This window comes from Portunus trituberculatus, chromosome 38 (assembly GCF_017591435.1).
Source record: "Portunus trituberculatus isolate SZX2019 chromosome 38, ASM1759143v1, whole genome shotgun sequence".
NCBI classification, from domain to species: domain Eukaryota; kingdom Metazoa; phylum Arthropoda; class Malacostraca; order Decapoda; family Portunidae; genus Portunus; species Portunus trituberculatus.
This window is the reverse complement of record NC_059292.1, coordinates 35,207,824-35,222,338: the sequence shown is the minus strand read 5'-3', so window position 1 is coordinate 35,222,338 and position 14,515 is coordinate 35,207,824. Positions and strand designations below refer to the sequence as shown.

The 14,515-nt window shown below is 42.7% G+C and overlaps 1 protein-coding gene across 10 annotated transcripts in view; it reads left to right on the top strand.

Moving 5' to 3' along the window:
- LOC123515155 (mucin-12-like) overlaps nucleotides 1-14,515 on the top strand; it is a 194,493-nt gene that overhangs the window by 165,724 nt on the left and 14,254 nt on the right. For all 10 annotated transcript variants that reach the window (XM_045273639.1, XM_045273638.1, XM_045273631.1 and 7 more), the window contains 2 exons: nucleotides 9,891-10,033; nucleotides 10,801-14,433. In XM_045273639.1, the coding sequence (XP_045129574.1) occupies nucleotides 9,914-10,033; nucleotides 10,801-14,433 (3,753 nt within the window). In that variant the 5' untranslated portion in view covers nucleotides 9,891-9,913. The remainder of the gene's footprint in view (nucleotides 1-9,890; nucleotides 10,034-10,800; nucleotides 14,434-14,515) is intronic.

The following is a 14,515-nucleotide window of genomic DNA, read 5'->3' as shown; positions in this document are numbered from 1 at the left end:
CTTACATTAATATTTTCCACCGCCGAACCCTCTCATTACTTGTAATAGCGCTTATTACGCAAGTAATATTTTGGAGGTATTAAATAACGTAAACTTAAATCCCTTTTCTTCCTCTCTTTCTTAAGCGTATATATTGAAAACACTCGCATTCATATTTTCTTGCCGCCAAACCCTCACATTACTTCTAATAGCGCTTATCATGCGAGGTATTGACCGCTAGCATTATAGGCCACCCCGGGACAGCAGTGCGGCCACCACGTCAAGGCAGACGATAACCCCGATCTGACCCACATGCACCGATATTTTTCCTCGCCTGCAGGTTAGCCACGTGCCGCACTCACTCAAGCCCCCTCCTCGTATCCTTGACTTTTTACAGCAACGTCACTTTTTTTTTCCATTGGTTCACAAATAGCACGTTAGTGGCTGAAGTTTCACGAGAGGAGTATTGGCATTTGTCGGGCGCCTGGCGTGAAATCTTTAGGTGGAATGGTTGGGCCGACAGTGGTGGTCAGTCAGGTGTGACGGCCTCGTGTACTGTAAGTTGTGATGCTGGTACAATTGCCTGGAACACTGTTATGAGTCCCATCCTCCACCACCACCACCACTCGCAGCTTGCCCTTTGTGTTGAATGCACCTGAATGCGTCGCCGTGTTGTGTTGCCTGATTTTATTTATAGGTCAGCGCTTCCAGGAAGAGGTAAACGTGTCGATTTTGATATAGAGGGTATGTTAATTGTTGCTTTATGTTAGAGGAGACTGAAAAAGAGGTGGGGAGAGAGAGAGAGAGAGAGAGAGAGAGAGAGAGAGAGAGAGAGAGAGAGAGAGAGAGAGAGAGAGAGAGAGAGAGCATCGTGTATGTGTTGTGTGTGTTGTGTGTGTCGTGTATGTGTGTGTGTGTGTGTGTGTGTGTGTGATAGGATATTTCGCATCAAAGTGAGCTTGAATTGATTTGATATGACATAACAGGAAAGAGATTTAGCTTAGACTACCATCGAAGTCAATCTTGCAGAGGTCAATATTTTTTTTCTTTTCGATGTTGACACAGAAACTTCCTGGCGCCTCACCATTTTTGCCAATCTTTCCCTGAGCGCTTTCCCTTCCCCACTTCGGTTTTCACTCCAAGCCATCATCGTAGAGTTTTCCTTTAAAAACCTGCCTCCATTCACTGTAAGATGTCTGCATACTTCCACAAACCACTCACTCCCTTCCTTCACACACACACACACACACACACACACACACACACACACACACACACACACACACACACACACACACACACACACACACACACACACACACACGTCTCTTACTCGTAGAATGCACTTGCTCAAAGCTTTCCGTCCTGAGCACTTCCCCTGCCTCGCCACAGCCACTCTCTTCATTGTTGTCACTTGCAGCCACTCCAGACTCTACCCCGCCCGGCAGTTCATGCTTACCAGGAATACAATAACGATTCATGCCACATTGTACGTAGCAAGAAAATTACTCCCATCACCGCTGCCACCACTTGAATGCTCCCATTTCTTTGTTCTCCCCATCAGCGTTACTTTGAAAGGTCATGGATGATTACTTTTTTTTTTTCTTCATGTGTTATTCCCCGTTTACCGAGCATAATCCGTGTTAAGGTATCGTGAAAGCAGCCTTAAAATCACCAATACTCACAATGAATCCGTTGTAACACCACTGGGAATCACGAAAGCATCATAGAAAATCCTAATAACTTCCACTGCCATCATGAAAACTCTTACGACTTCTACTGAAACAATGAAAGCTCTTTTGAACCCCTCCCCCCCGTTATCTTCTACTTGGCCTTATTATTAAACCAGCACTGGAATCATTAAATCAACCCCGAACACTGTAACCTCTACCAAAACTTGTTGAACCATCTCTAAAACCCTGGAAACACCCTTGAAAATTCCATGAACTTCCACTAGAACCTGTTAAACCATCAACAGAACCATGAAAACATCCTTGGGAATCACATAAATTTCCTCTAGAACCTGTTAAACCACCAACAGAACCGTGAAAGTGCCTGAATGCCTTGTTCATTTCCACTGGCATCTTTTTTTTTTTTTTTTTTTCGCAAGCTAAATGTTTGAGGATACGAAACAAAGGAGACGACGTCGCTGCCGCTGCCGCTGCTGGGCGCTAGACGGCAATGTTTGTGCACCTTTAGTTAACGGGAAATTTTGTACCGAAAATAAGATACATTGCAACGCGTACACCTATCCAAACAAACTGTATAATACTTTTTTAACATCACTTTTTTTTCAGACCGCCCGTCACGTTTTATGCAGATTATTAAAAATCGAGTCGCATTTTTTTATGAAGAAATTATATTTGAGTGCTTGGTAATGAAATTGAGGACTTCAAGTGTGGACTAAATACAAATCTAACCGAATTTGTTTGAATATTTGTCATAGAAAAATTGTATCATACTGGGAAAACTCGGATTTTTTCTATTTTTTATGGAGTCCGGAAGGATCAGGATTTAGTTTACAAATACCTGTGGATTAATGTGTGTGTGTGTGTGTGTGTGTGTGTGTGTGTGTGTGTGTGTGTGTGTGTGTGTGCGTGCGTGCGTGCGTGTGCGTGTGCCTGTGTATGTATGTATGTGTGTTTTCCCTGTTGCCACATCCACTTGAGTATTAACGGCCAGGTTTATGTCCCGTCCTCCCATTTCTCTCTCTCTCTCTCTCTCTCTCTCTCTCTCTCTCTCTCTCTCTCTCTCTCTCTCTCTCTCTCTGTTTTCTTTCTTTTCCTCAATGTTTCCCCACATTTATTCTCCCATACACTTACACAGTCATGTACACATTCAGAGATACTCACATACGGACAAAAGCGTCTCCCCCAACTTGCTCTATTCATGGTTTCTCCTGTACAAATTCCCAGCCTATCCCAGTTACATACATGCATAAATACATACATACATACATACATAAGTACATACATACATACACGAGCAGTATATGTTAAATGTTATGTAACTATTTTTGTGAAACTTATTTTTTCTACTACTACTACTACTACTACTACTACTACTACTACTACTACTACTACTACTACTACTACTACTACTACTACTACTGAAGAAGAACCCTCCTCTTCCCACACACACACACACACACACACACACACACACACACACACACACACACACCTTTTGTTTCGTTTCGTTGTGTTTTGACCTTTATTTCACTCCTTTCATACAGCAATAGGGGGTAAAGGGATGGGGAGATAGGGGGGGAGGCAGTAGAGGGGAGGCGGAGGGGACGTATTGTGTAGGGGAAGAAGGGGAGGCGTGGGGGAAAGGGGAAGCTCTTTTGTTTTCTAATAATCCGTAGGTGAAGGTGAGGGGAGAGAAAGCACTAGTGATTGCAGTGTGTGTGTGTGTGTGTGTGTGTGTGTGTGTGTGTGTGTGTGTGTGTGTGTGTGTGTGTGGCAGCAACCCCTTCTCTCCACTGTAGCTGTAGTTTGCATGTGTTAGTGCGCCTATAAAAGTTTTACAGGTGAGCCTAATAGGACGAGAGGGGGGCACCTTGGAAAATAATGAGGAGGGTGTAGGTTTGACTTAGAAAGAGAGAGAGAGAGAGAGAGAGCAGAAACATACACTGAGGAAAAAAAGGGAAAAAAAAAGAAACACCTTTTCTTTATATTTCATCCGTCGCCGAAACCACAAGTGAAAAGAGACAGATAGGAAAAAGAAAGAAAGAAAGAAAGAAAAAGAAACAACGTATATATTTATTTCCAACCTCTTACCGACACCAACAAAAAATAAAAAGAGATAGAAGGAAAAAAAAAGAAAATAGGAAAATAAAAAGAGAGAGAAACACTATATCATCTTTATTATTTCATGTCTCACCAATACCACATACTTTTCTTTTTGTCTATACGATTCAACTTTGCTACATTTAATCCAGCTCTGAACACTTGGAGGCAGAGGCGTTCAGACTGAGAGTAAAACCTTTGCTGTGTGTCTTGTCTGAGTGATCTTAGTAGATGTTTGACTTGCATTGACGAAGTGGTGGTGGTGGTGGTGAGTGGATAAGTGAATGAGTGAATGGTATGTGCTCAGTGGTGTAGACAAGTGTGTGAGAGAGAGAGAGAGAGAGAGAGAGAGAGAGAGAGAGAGAGAGAGAGAGAGAGAGAGAGCTTTGATTGTTCCCAAGGGGGCGGTGGTGGGCGGGGAAGTCGGCAGGAGTCAGCATTGGCGGCCAGATTGCTGACGGGACACCTGGTGATGGAGAGAGAGAGAGAGAGAGAGAGAGAGAGAGAGAGAGAGATCAAGTAGATCCGTCTTAGCTTACTATGTTCAACTTGATGTCAAAACTCCACCGTGTCAAGTAAAAAATAGAAGGAAAAAGTACACACGCCTTCATTCCATTCATTCCTTGCGCAATACCACCAAATGTAGTGATAAACTTGTCATGCCTTATTATTTCACCTCCTCGTCGGTATATTTCACATCCAAAACTCACAAGAAAGAACTACAAATGTATTTTTTTTTTTTTTTTTAACCTTCATTCCATTCCCGTCATTAGTAAATTTAAAGCCCATCAAACTTGTCATGCTTTACTATTTTATTCCGTCTTTCTCCACGCGTCATCACAAAAGGGTCTGGCTGAATGCGTGGAAGTTTGATGTCCACTTATCCTTCCCTCTTTCTGGGCGATGCCAAGGGAGCCGCTCGTCAGTGTGCGGCCCGGGGGATATGCTTCTTGCGTCTGGGTCCCACGACTCATCACCCAACTCTCTCCCTGCCTCTTCACCTTCGGAGAGGGGTTTACAGTGTCCCCCTTAACCTCCTAATGCTATGCTCATCATTTATTAACCCCCAGAGTAGTCTAGGAGTTCGCGTGTAGCCAGGACGAAAAAAGGAAAAAAAAAAAGAGAATAGGAGGTTAATCATATATTTTTTATACTTAGACCACATAAATGTTTAACCCCTTCAGTATATTGGACACATTTTTACCTTGGCATTTGTATACGATTAGACTATTCTATTGACATTAAGAAGAGTGTATGAAGGTCAGAAATTAATGGCAACCGTCTTCACTATTCTAATCTCCCACATGAGTTTCTGAAGCTGTATTAAATCACCAAATAGTATAACCAGAATCAATATAGAAACGCGTCATGGTACTGAAGGGGTTAAGGGTTTACTTCATGAAAAAAAAATGTTTACATTTGTTTGGTGATCGAGGGAAAAATGTGCAGGTTATTAACGAAACATTTGCACCGTCTAACCTTCTTATATTCTTTACAAGAGGAGATTATAAAGGCTCAACGAATATATACATGCTTTATAGAGGTGTGCATTGTGAGGGAATCTGATTGAGGTATTGAACTAGCATAAGTGACATGAATATTGTACTTAAAATCTTAGTGTTACTATTCAAGAGGAGCGTAAGTAACGGTTTGAGGATTTACAAACTCGGATTTCTAAAAGGTACAAGATGGAAGTAGTTCTCAAATGGATTGTTACATGACCACTATAGACTGAGTAATTTGGTTGTCAGTGCTGAGTCAATAGGGAGCTTTGAAGTGATGGATAAGTTTTATGAATGAGTGAGATAGGCGGTTAAAATGTAAGATGTGTTTCATACGAGGAATGCCACGTGTAGGCTTATTGGCGTACCAGCTTCCCTAATCCTTAATACTCAAAACTTTCTTTTCCACGCGCCATCACCCACGCAGACTTACTTCAAACTCCAACTCCAACCAGCACTCACCAGGGCATACTTTGGAAGACTCTAATTTTTGCACCTCATTTACAATGACGCCGAAGATATAGTCGGAACCTTACTATTTACATCTCACCCACAATTATATGCTCTCGTCTAAACCTTTACTTACCTCCGTCACCCACAAATATATATTCAGACGCTTACTTTCCACCTCCCCTCATCCACCAAATCCTCGCTAAAGGCTTGATGTCCGGCGGTGGCGAGAGCGAGAGTGAGATATTTATGGAGGCGGGAACAGCGGAATGTTTGGCTAGTGTCCCCGGGCGAGGCAGGAGGGGCGGTGTGAGGCGAGGCGGTGGACCCAGTTTGCGAGAGCCCAGTGGGAGCGTGAACCAACACAACACGGATGGATCAGGCAGTGCATACATTAGTGGGCCAATTATCCTGATCTGTATGCAGGGTAAATATTTTGCTCACAACATGATTAATACTCCATTGAATTAGTTTGAAAACGGAATGAAATCATCGCAATTAAGCCTCCGCGGATCAATCAGTGAGCGGTTGTTAAATGAAATAACACATTACTTGTTAAGGTAATATATATATATATATATATATATATATATATATATATATATATATATATATATATATATATATATATTACCTTAACAAGTAATGTGTTATTTATATATATATATATATATATATATATATATATATATATATATATATATATATATATATATATACATTGTGTGTGTGTGTGTGTGTGTGTATGAGAGAGAGAGAGAGAGAGAGAGAGAGAGAGAGAGAGAGAGAGAGAGAGAGAGAGAGAGAGAGAGAGCGCTCATAAAGGTGATAAGTGTTTGCCTGTTAATGGTGATATAAAAGTAGTGGTTTTCATGTTAGGCCTGAATGGACACACACACACACACACACACACACACACACACACACACACACACACACACACACACACACACACACACACACACACACACACAGAGAGAGAGAGAGAGAGAGAGCAGTGACATCTCTGGTACACTAGGCTCTCTCTCTCTCTCTCTCTCTCTCTCTCTCTCTCTCTCTCTCTCTCTCTCTCTCTCTCTCTCTCTCTCTCTCTCTCACATTAATGCGACTTATATATAACACGCACGTACGTTGAGAACTGAGTAAATTAAGTTTACCCCAAGCTTTAGTCTTTTTTTTTTTTTTTTTTTTTTTTTTTTTACTGGAGTTGCTGCTGCTGCTGTTGTTGTGTGTGTGTGTGTGTGTGTGTGTGTGTGTGTGTGTGTGTGTGTGTGTGTGCGCGCGCGCGCTCGCGTCATGAATAACTGCACTAGTAATTGGTGAGTATCGTTAATTACCGTGATGGCGATGGAGTGCAAGAGGAGAACACACACACACACACACACACACACACACACACACACACACACACACACACACACGGTAAGGTTAGAATCATGGCGAAATAAATCATACGCGTGTTTATGTTTGATGATCCTGATAAAAGGTAGTTCAAGTGCGCTTGTGTGTGTGTGTGTGTGTGTGTGTGTGTGTGTGTGTGTGTGTGTGTGTGTGTGTGTGTGTGTGTGCGGTGAGTGAAAGGTAGGTAGCAAGCAAGCAAGCAAGCAAGAAACTAAACACTAGTCATAACATGTCGTAACCAACCCTACCCCACTCCACCTCCACCTCCGCGTCACCCCCTTCCTCTGTCCCCCGTTCCTCCTCCAGCGTCCCTCGTCCCTCGTCTCCACCTCCAGCCCGCATTACGCAACATGAAGTAATGGGACACAAGAACACGAAGCTGCGCAAGGCCACTTCATATACACAAACAGACACCTCCTACTTGATTCCTGATGCGATCATTATTCATTGATAGAGACGTGTACTATCCTCTTATGTGCTCTCTCTCTCTCTCTCTCTCTCTCTCTCTCTCTCTCTCTCTCTCTCTCTCTCTCTCTCTCTCTCTCTCTCTCTCTCTCAATCAGTTGTCGTTCCTATCCTCATCTTTACCTTCTTTTCCTATCCCTCACTCCCCTCCGAATCCTTTCCTGGCACGGGTCTTTCTCCCTCACCACGTCCTCTCCCTGATGACTCCCCTGCCTCCTACCTGCGTCTCTATCTCCCGCCATCCCACTTCCCGTCCCCCCTCCGCCCCTCGCCAGTTACCACAGCCACCTCACGGTCCGCCTCTATCAGCTATTGGATTGGGAAAAATGCAACTTGACTAGCAGCAGTGTAGATTATTTTGTGCAGTGTGGCAATGCGTGCTAGTTTTCAGTTTTCCCTCTTACGGCTTTGTCCTTAGTGGTTCATTCTCTCTCTCTCTCTCTCTCTCTCTCTCTCTCTCTCTCTCTCTCTCTCTCTCTCTCTCTCTCTCTAATGCGCAGCGAAAAATGTTATTTTAGAATTAAACAAAACATCTTCATTTTTTCTTTTCGCATGAAACATAACTTTACTGTTCTATAATCACCATAAGAACCAGGAGAGCTTGATTGTTATTTGATTGTTCCTTGCCTTTCCTACTCAGAATGCACGACCAAATCTTACCGAGACGCTGCTGATGTGATCCTCAACTCAAACTATACGAAGCCTTGAGTCTGCCGTGCTTGGAGAAGTTATTTGTTACTCTCCTTCTTGTAACTGTGACTTCCTGGTGTATATAGAACCAGGAACCATATTCTCTAAAAGTTGTTTGATCATACCACAACACCATTGGCCTTTGGAAGCTAAGAGTGTTATGGTTTTCAGTTCTTGTGCTTAGGTGTGAATATCTAAAAAAAAAAAAACAATATTCTTTGAAGTTCTTTGGTGTTATCAGAGCATTGGAAGTTACAAATATGATTTTCAATGGTGTCGGAATTGGAGTCAGAGTCGGAGTCGGAGTGGGAGTCGGTAAAAATATGAGCGACTCCGATTCCTTTACGTGATAAATTTTCGAGTAAAGATTCCACTTGATGGAGATTCCTACAAATTGGGAGAAATTGGCTTTGTGGAGGATAGGGTGTCCTATCAAGCACTACATATAAAGATCATTTTTATTAATTCATGATAATTATATAATCGTCAAGTACACTTTTATTATGGATTGACTCGAAAATATGTAAGTATTGATTCTCTTAACTTTCGTCTCTTTTGGGTGTGGCAACTAGCGGGCTGTTTGCTTTATCTTTTCCCTTGACCACCATCCCTCATGTAAAAAAAAAAAGAAAAAAAAATACACTATATCGTTGTACTGTAAAAAAAAAAAAAAAAAAAAAAAAAAATTCACCGGAGTCGGAACCTTCAAATTTCCTGGAGTCGGAGTTGGACTTTTGAAAATCCGACTCCACACCCTTGGTATTCTCGGTTCTTGGATCTCTGTAGTGAGAGATGCGTATATAATGGTTTCCAGCGGCATTTCCATTATTCCAGTAGTAGTTGAACGAGACTTCCGCATCACCAGTGAATAAAACACATGAAAACCCAATGAAGTGTGTGTGTGTGTGTGTGTGTGTGTGTGTGACCTTTGGAAAATCATTCTCGTGGGAGGCAGAAGCGTTTCAAAATCCTGGTGCAGTTTGTCATAACGTGGTGACAGACAGACAGGCAGCGGCAATGTGACCTTGGCGGTGCGCTGACTGGGAGGAGATAGTAATGGGACAGGAGGATGTTACCATTATTTTTTCTAACAATATCAGGGGCACTTGCAGGAACGAAACCCACCTGATATTACTCTTATTAATTCCAGGTGTACTAATTAACTCGTATTTTATCATCACCGTTGTAGCTGAAACCTAACATGCACACTAGCACTTCCTAACATCATCACCATCGTTACTCAGAACTTACGGGGAAGCTGAACATGGCAATAACTTAATAATGTATGCTATAACTTTGATTATTCCTTGGTCAAGCTTCCCGTCAACTCCTCTTACATAGAAACAGTATTTCTGAGGATTCTTGTCACTAACGGCCATATTTGAGAACCAGTTCCTATGTTCCTTATAAATCCAAACGTGTCACCTCCCTTCATCTTGCACTGCTTTCCTGACCTTGCGTGTCCTTGGTCAGCCTCCCTTTTGGCTCCGCACAAACAAGTACAATATAATAACTGAGGCTCTCCTTGTTATCAGTTTTTATTTTATATATATGTGCCGCTGTTCTGTATCCTTCACTGCTTTCCTAACCGTGCGTGTCCTTGGCCCGGCAGATGCGTCACGGAGCAGCGAAGGAATGAAAGCTGGGTGTAGGACGCCGAGCAAGGGGCGGGGGCCACAGCAGGGAGGCGGCCTCAGGCACCTCAAGATGCCCCCAGTTAAGAAGACATCGAACGCCACCAAGTTTAAGGCAAAGGTAAGCTTGGAGTTAGTTTAAAGACTACTGAAGCTGCTAGGCGCTGATATTTTAATAAGAACATTAGATAAAGGAAACAAGATGAAGCTGTCAGGCCTACACGTGGCAGCCCGTCTGTGACACAGCTACATGCTTACATATTTTCATCCATCATCCACATCCGTTGCATAATAGTTTATCCCTTCTTTTTTATCTATATTAATCTTCTTAAACTCATTTTTTTGTTTTTTTTTGTTATTGTTCTATTTTTAAACATTTAATTCTTGTCTCTACAGCGTTTAACAAACTTAAATTGTAGAAATTCTTCAGGGTTTTCAAGATTGTTTTTAAACCTTTAGTGACAGTTCTACAAGAGCATGAAAAAAAATTAATACATAAAAGAATTTGTATCATTATCTCTGTATACTGAAAAATTATCTTAATGAGAAACAAAAGCGTTTGTTAAGAATAGGGATCATAGTGGCATGTGATGGTATGTTAGAACAAAACTTTTCTTCACAAGTTTCTTTCATTTTTATGATAACATATTTCAGAGAGAGAGAGAGAGAGAGAGAGAGAGAGAGAGAGAGAGAGAGAGAGAGAGAGAGAGAGAATTTCATGAATATTGAATAATGAAAATAATTTTACTTGCCCAATAAAAACCTAAAAAAAAAAAAAAATCTTCAGATGTCCAAAAAAAATAAAAGTGGAGAAGCATTACTCCTCCTTAGTGTGTTATTGTTTGCTTAACTATATGCCAAGGTTCCTCTCACTCCACTCCTTTCCAGACAACCAAGAAGGAGAGTGTGGTGAATCCCAGCACCCTGCGCAGGACCAGTGAGGGCCGGACACCCACCAAGCGCTCCTCTTCTTCCTCCTGTAGCGAGTCTTCTCCAAAGTCTTCATCAGGAGTCTCCTCACGAAGCAGGTCCTCCAACTCCAGCAGCCTGTCCCCCAGCAGAGCACCCAGCAGAGTTACAGGCAGATCACCGGCTCGCAGGTCTTGTGGCAGATCCCCGAACAGAGGAGCTGATAGTGCCAAAGTGAATGGAAAAGGGGCCAGGGCTGCACAGAAGGGAGATGCAGGCACCTCCAAACTTTCAAAAATTGCAGAAAATGCTGGTGGTAGTCTTAAGACCAAAGCAGTATCTGAGAAAAAGCAGGACTTGGTTAAGGCAAAGAAAACCGCTTCCCCTGATAGCAACAAGTCAGCTTCACAAAGTGCCAAAGTGTCACCTGCAGAGAAAGGGAAAAAATCCTCCCCAAAATGTCGACGTAACTCTGAGTCTAAGACCGAGGGCAATGCAAAGTCCAGTGATGAGAAGGAGGAGAGTGACAAAGATGGAAAGAAAAAGACCTCTAAGAAAACAAAAGATGCCTCTGCCTCTGAAAAACAGGAAAGTGACAAGGACCTGAAAAAGAAAACAAAGAAAGGTGAGGACAAGAAAGGAGACACTGAAAAAGTGACCAAAAACAAATCTAGGAAAAGTGACGAGAAAAATGACACGGAGTGTGAAAGTAAAAGAAAATCAAAGAAAAGTGCAGATAAAGTGTGTGATAGTCCAGGAAAAGTGAAAGAAAGCAAGATAAAGGAGGAAAAAGATACTGAGGGACAGACCAAAGAGGAGTGTGAAAAGGACAGGAAACAGAAAGAAGACAGTGATAAAGATGGAAAGAAAAGAGATGACCTGAAAGTGAGTAATGTGAAAGACGAAAACGAATTAAGCATAAAGCAGGAAAGTGATGAGAGTAACAAGAAAAATGATGACAATGACAAACAGCCAGAAAAGAAAAAGGGAAGAAAACTCACAGTGGACAAAGATGATGAGGAGAAGGAAGACAATAAGGGTAGAAAAATGAAGGAAGACAAGAGTGAAGGAAGAAAAACAAGTGATGTTGGAGATTTCTCAGTTGTGAAGTCTGAGAAAGAACCCGCATCTTTGTATAAAGACGGCAAACTGTCTTCTCCGGGAAAACGTGACAAAGTAGGTAAAGGTGAAGCCAAAGACATGAGTGAGGATGGGAGCTCTAACACAAGCAAGCCAAAGAAGAAGAGTGCAGTGAAGAAGATCCTTGCCAGTGAGGGAGAGAATGGCTTTGTCAAGGAGGAGAAGGAGAAGAAGCCTACAGCCAGCAAGAAGGACAACCCAGCACACAGTGAAGGAAAAGAAAGAAGTAAATCTCTCTCTTCTTCCCAGGAAACACTTGTACCCAAAAAGCGAGGGAGACCCAAAGGAAGTAAGAACAAAAGGAAGAATGATGGCTTACCACCTGCAAGGATCAAGAAAGACAAACAGAAGACCGAAAAGAAACAGTGCATTGGAAAAGTCACTAAAAATAAGAAGGAGAGAAGTGAGTTCTCCTTCTCTGAAAGTGATGGTGAGAGAGAGGAGAAGGTGGTCAAGGTAAAGAAAGGAAGCAAGACCAAGCAGAAAATATGTGAAGAGAAGGAAGTACTTGATGATGAGGAGAATTCAAGCTCTGATAGTTCTTCATCTGATGAGGAAAGCACCAATTCCTTCAAGGGTATCAGCAAGGCAAAACTCTATGGGGGACACACTGACTATCCCAAAAAGGTTGTCATAGGTGGCAAAGTGTACAAACTGAAACGTGAGACTCCAAAATCTCGACTGAACAGCAAGAAAGCACCAAACAAGTTCCATCAAAACAGGAAGATAAAGAAACACTCGGCTCATGTTTTTGATTCAGAAGAGGAGAGTGAGAGAGACATAGAGGTCAATAAGATCGTCAAGATGAGGTCAGACTACAGTGAAAGCAGTGACTCAGAGATCATTAAGAAACCTAAGAAACCCAGTGATTGTCTTAATGAGGAGACCAGTTATGATGACATGTCAGACGATGATGAGGATTGGGGAACTAGAAAGCCTCGTAAAAGGCAGACTAAGAATGCCAGGACTAGGAAAGGAATGATGCCTTTGAAAAATAACCTAACAGAAAGGATGAGTGAAAAGAGTGATGATGATAAGGATGATGACACTGATGAAGAGGTGGAGGAGGAGGAGGATGGAGATGATTATGGGACTCTTAAGTCAAACAGAAGAGGACCAATGAACAGTAAAGAAACAGCATTGAGGAATAAAAGAAGTAGCACAAACCCAAAAAGGACCAAAGAAGTACTGCCTCCCAAGAGAAATCTGAAATCAGAATCTTCATCAGAAGAAAATGATGAAGAAGATCAAGATGTGATCAAGAAGTCTCACAAAAAGCTGTCCTACAAAAACACAAGTAGAGCCCACAAAAAGTCTTCCAAAGATGCGTCTCACGTAGCCATTAAGAAATCCAAGAAGGTCACTTTCTTCAAGAAAAGTTCCAGAAGCAAGGATGATTCTTCTGAAGATGAAGAAAGTGACAAGGAGAGTGACAGTGAGTATGAGGCTCACTCCAGAAAGAGGACTGGAAAAGGAAGCCTGAAGACCAAGAAACACATCAAGAACAACAAAAGGAACATGAACCCTGCACCCCCTCGGCGAGCAAAGAGGATGGCCAGCCTCAATGCCCGGGCCATGATGCATTGCATGAATGAGGATGCTAGGATCCCCCTTCCCACACTGCCTGTCTCCACTGCCAAGAGTGACAACATGGCACTCATCCTCAGGGACCCAGTGATCCATGACACCCACTCAGAGGAGTCCGATGAGGAGGACAGGGACTATGACTCTGATGATGACAAACGTGGCAAACGGAGGAAGAATATTAAGAGGAAAAATGAGGAAGAAAATGAAAAGAAAGTGAAAATTAAAAGGAAACGAAGAAGAGGAGAGTTGGATGTTCACATGGACATGCGTGATATGGTGGTCACCAAGCGCATGGCCAGTCTCAATGCCTCTGCCATCATGGCCGCCAGCTATTCCAGCGAGTCCCGCAAGAGGAATCCAACGGCAACCACCACGAGTTCCTCGGCTGAAAGTGAAATAACTAATGTTGACATAAAGAGAAAAATCTCTGTAAAGTCTACTAAAGAACGAAACACAACCACCAGCAGTGTCATCACTGTGGAGGAAACCACCAAGAAGGTGAAGAAGGCCCAAGGCAGCAGGGAGACGGAAGTGGAGGAGCACATCATCGTCAAGAAGAAGGTCAAGAGACAAGGAGGCACAGACTCAGATCAAGAAGACGGTAATGCTACCGACAACTCAGAACTTGCAGGTGACATTTTGACAAGAACCTCTGAAGAACCTAAGGGAATGATGGAGGAGTCAACTTGTACCTTTATGACCACCCACACCCCAACAGCACCCCAGACAGTGACCATCTCTGGGGAGAGCACATATTGCATCACCTCCAGCGATGGCAAGACCACCACCATGGTGAAGCAAGTGCAGCGCAAGACCACCACCACTGGAGGCTCCACCACCTCGGCACCCCCCACTGCCTGCATTCCACCCACCCACCATGTACAGGTTAGGATGTCCACCTCTTTTCCTGTTTATTTACTTAGAAAATATTTATTAAGAAAATGCTAGAAATTGTATGATATATGAA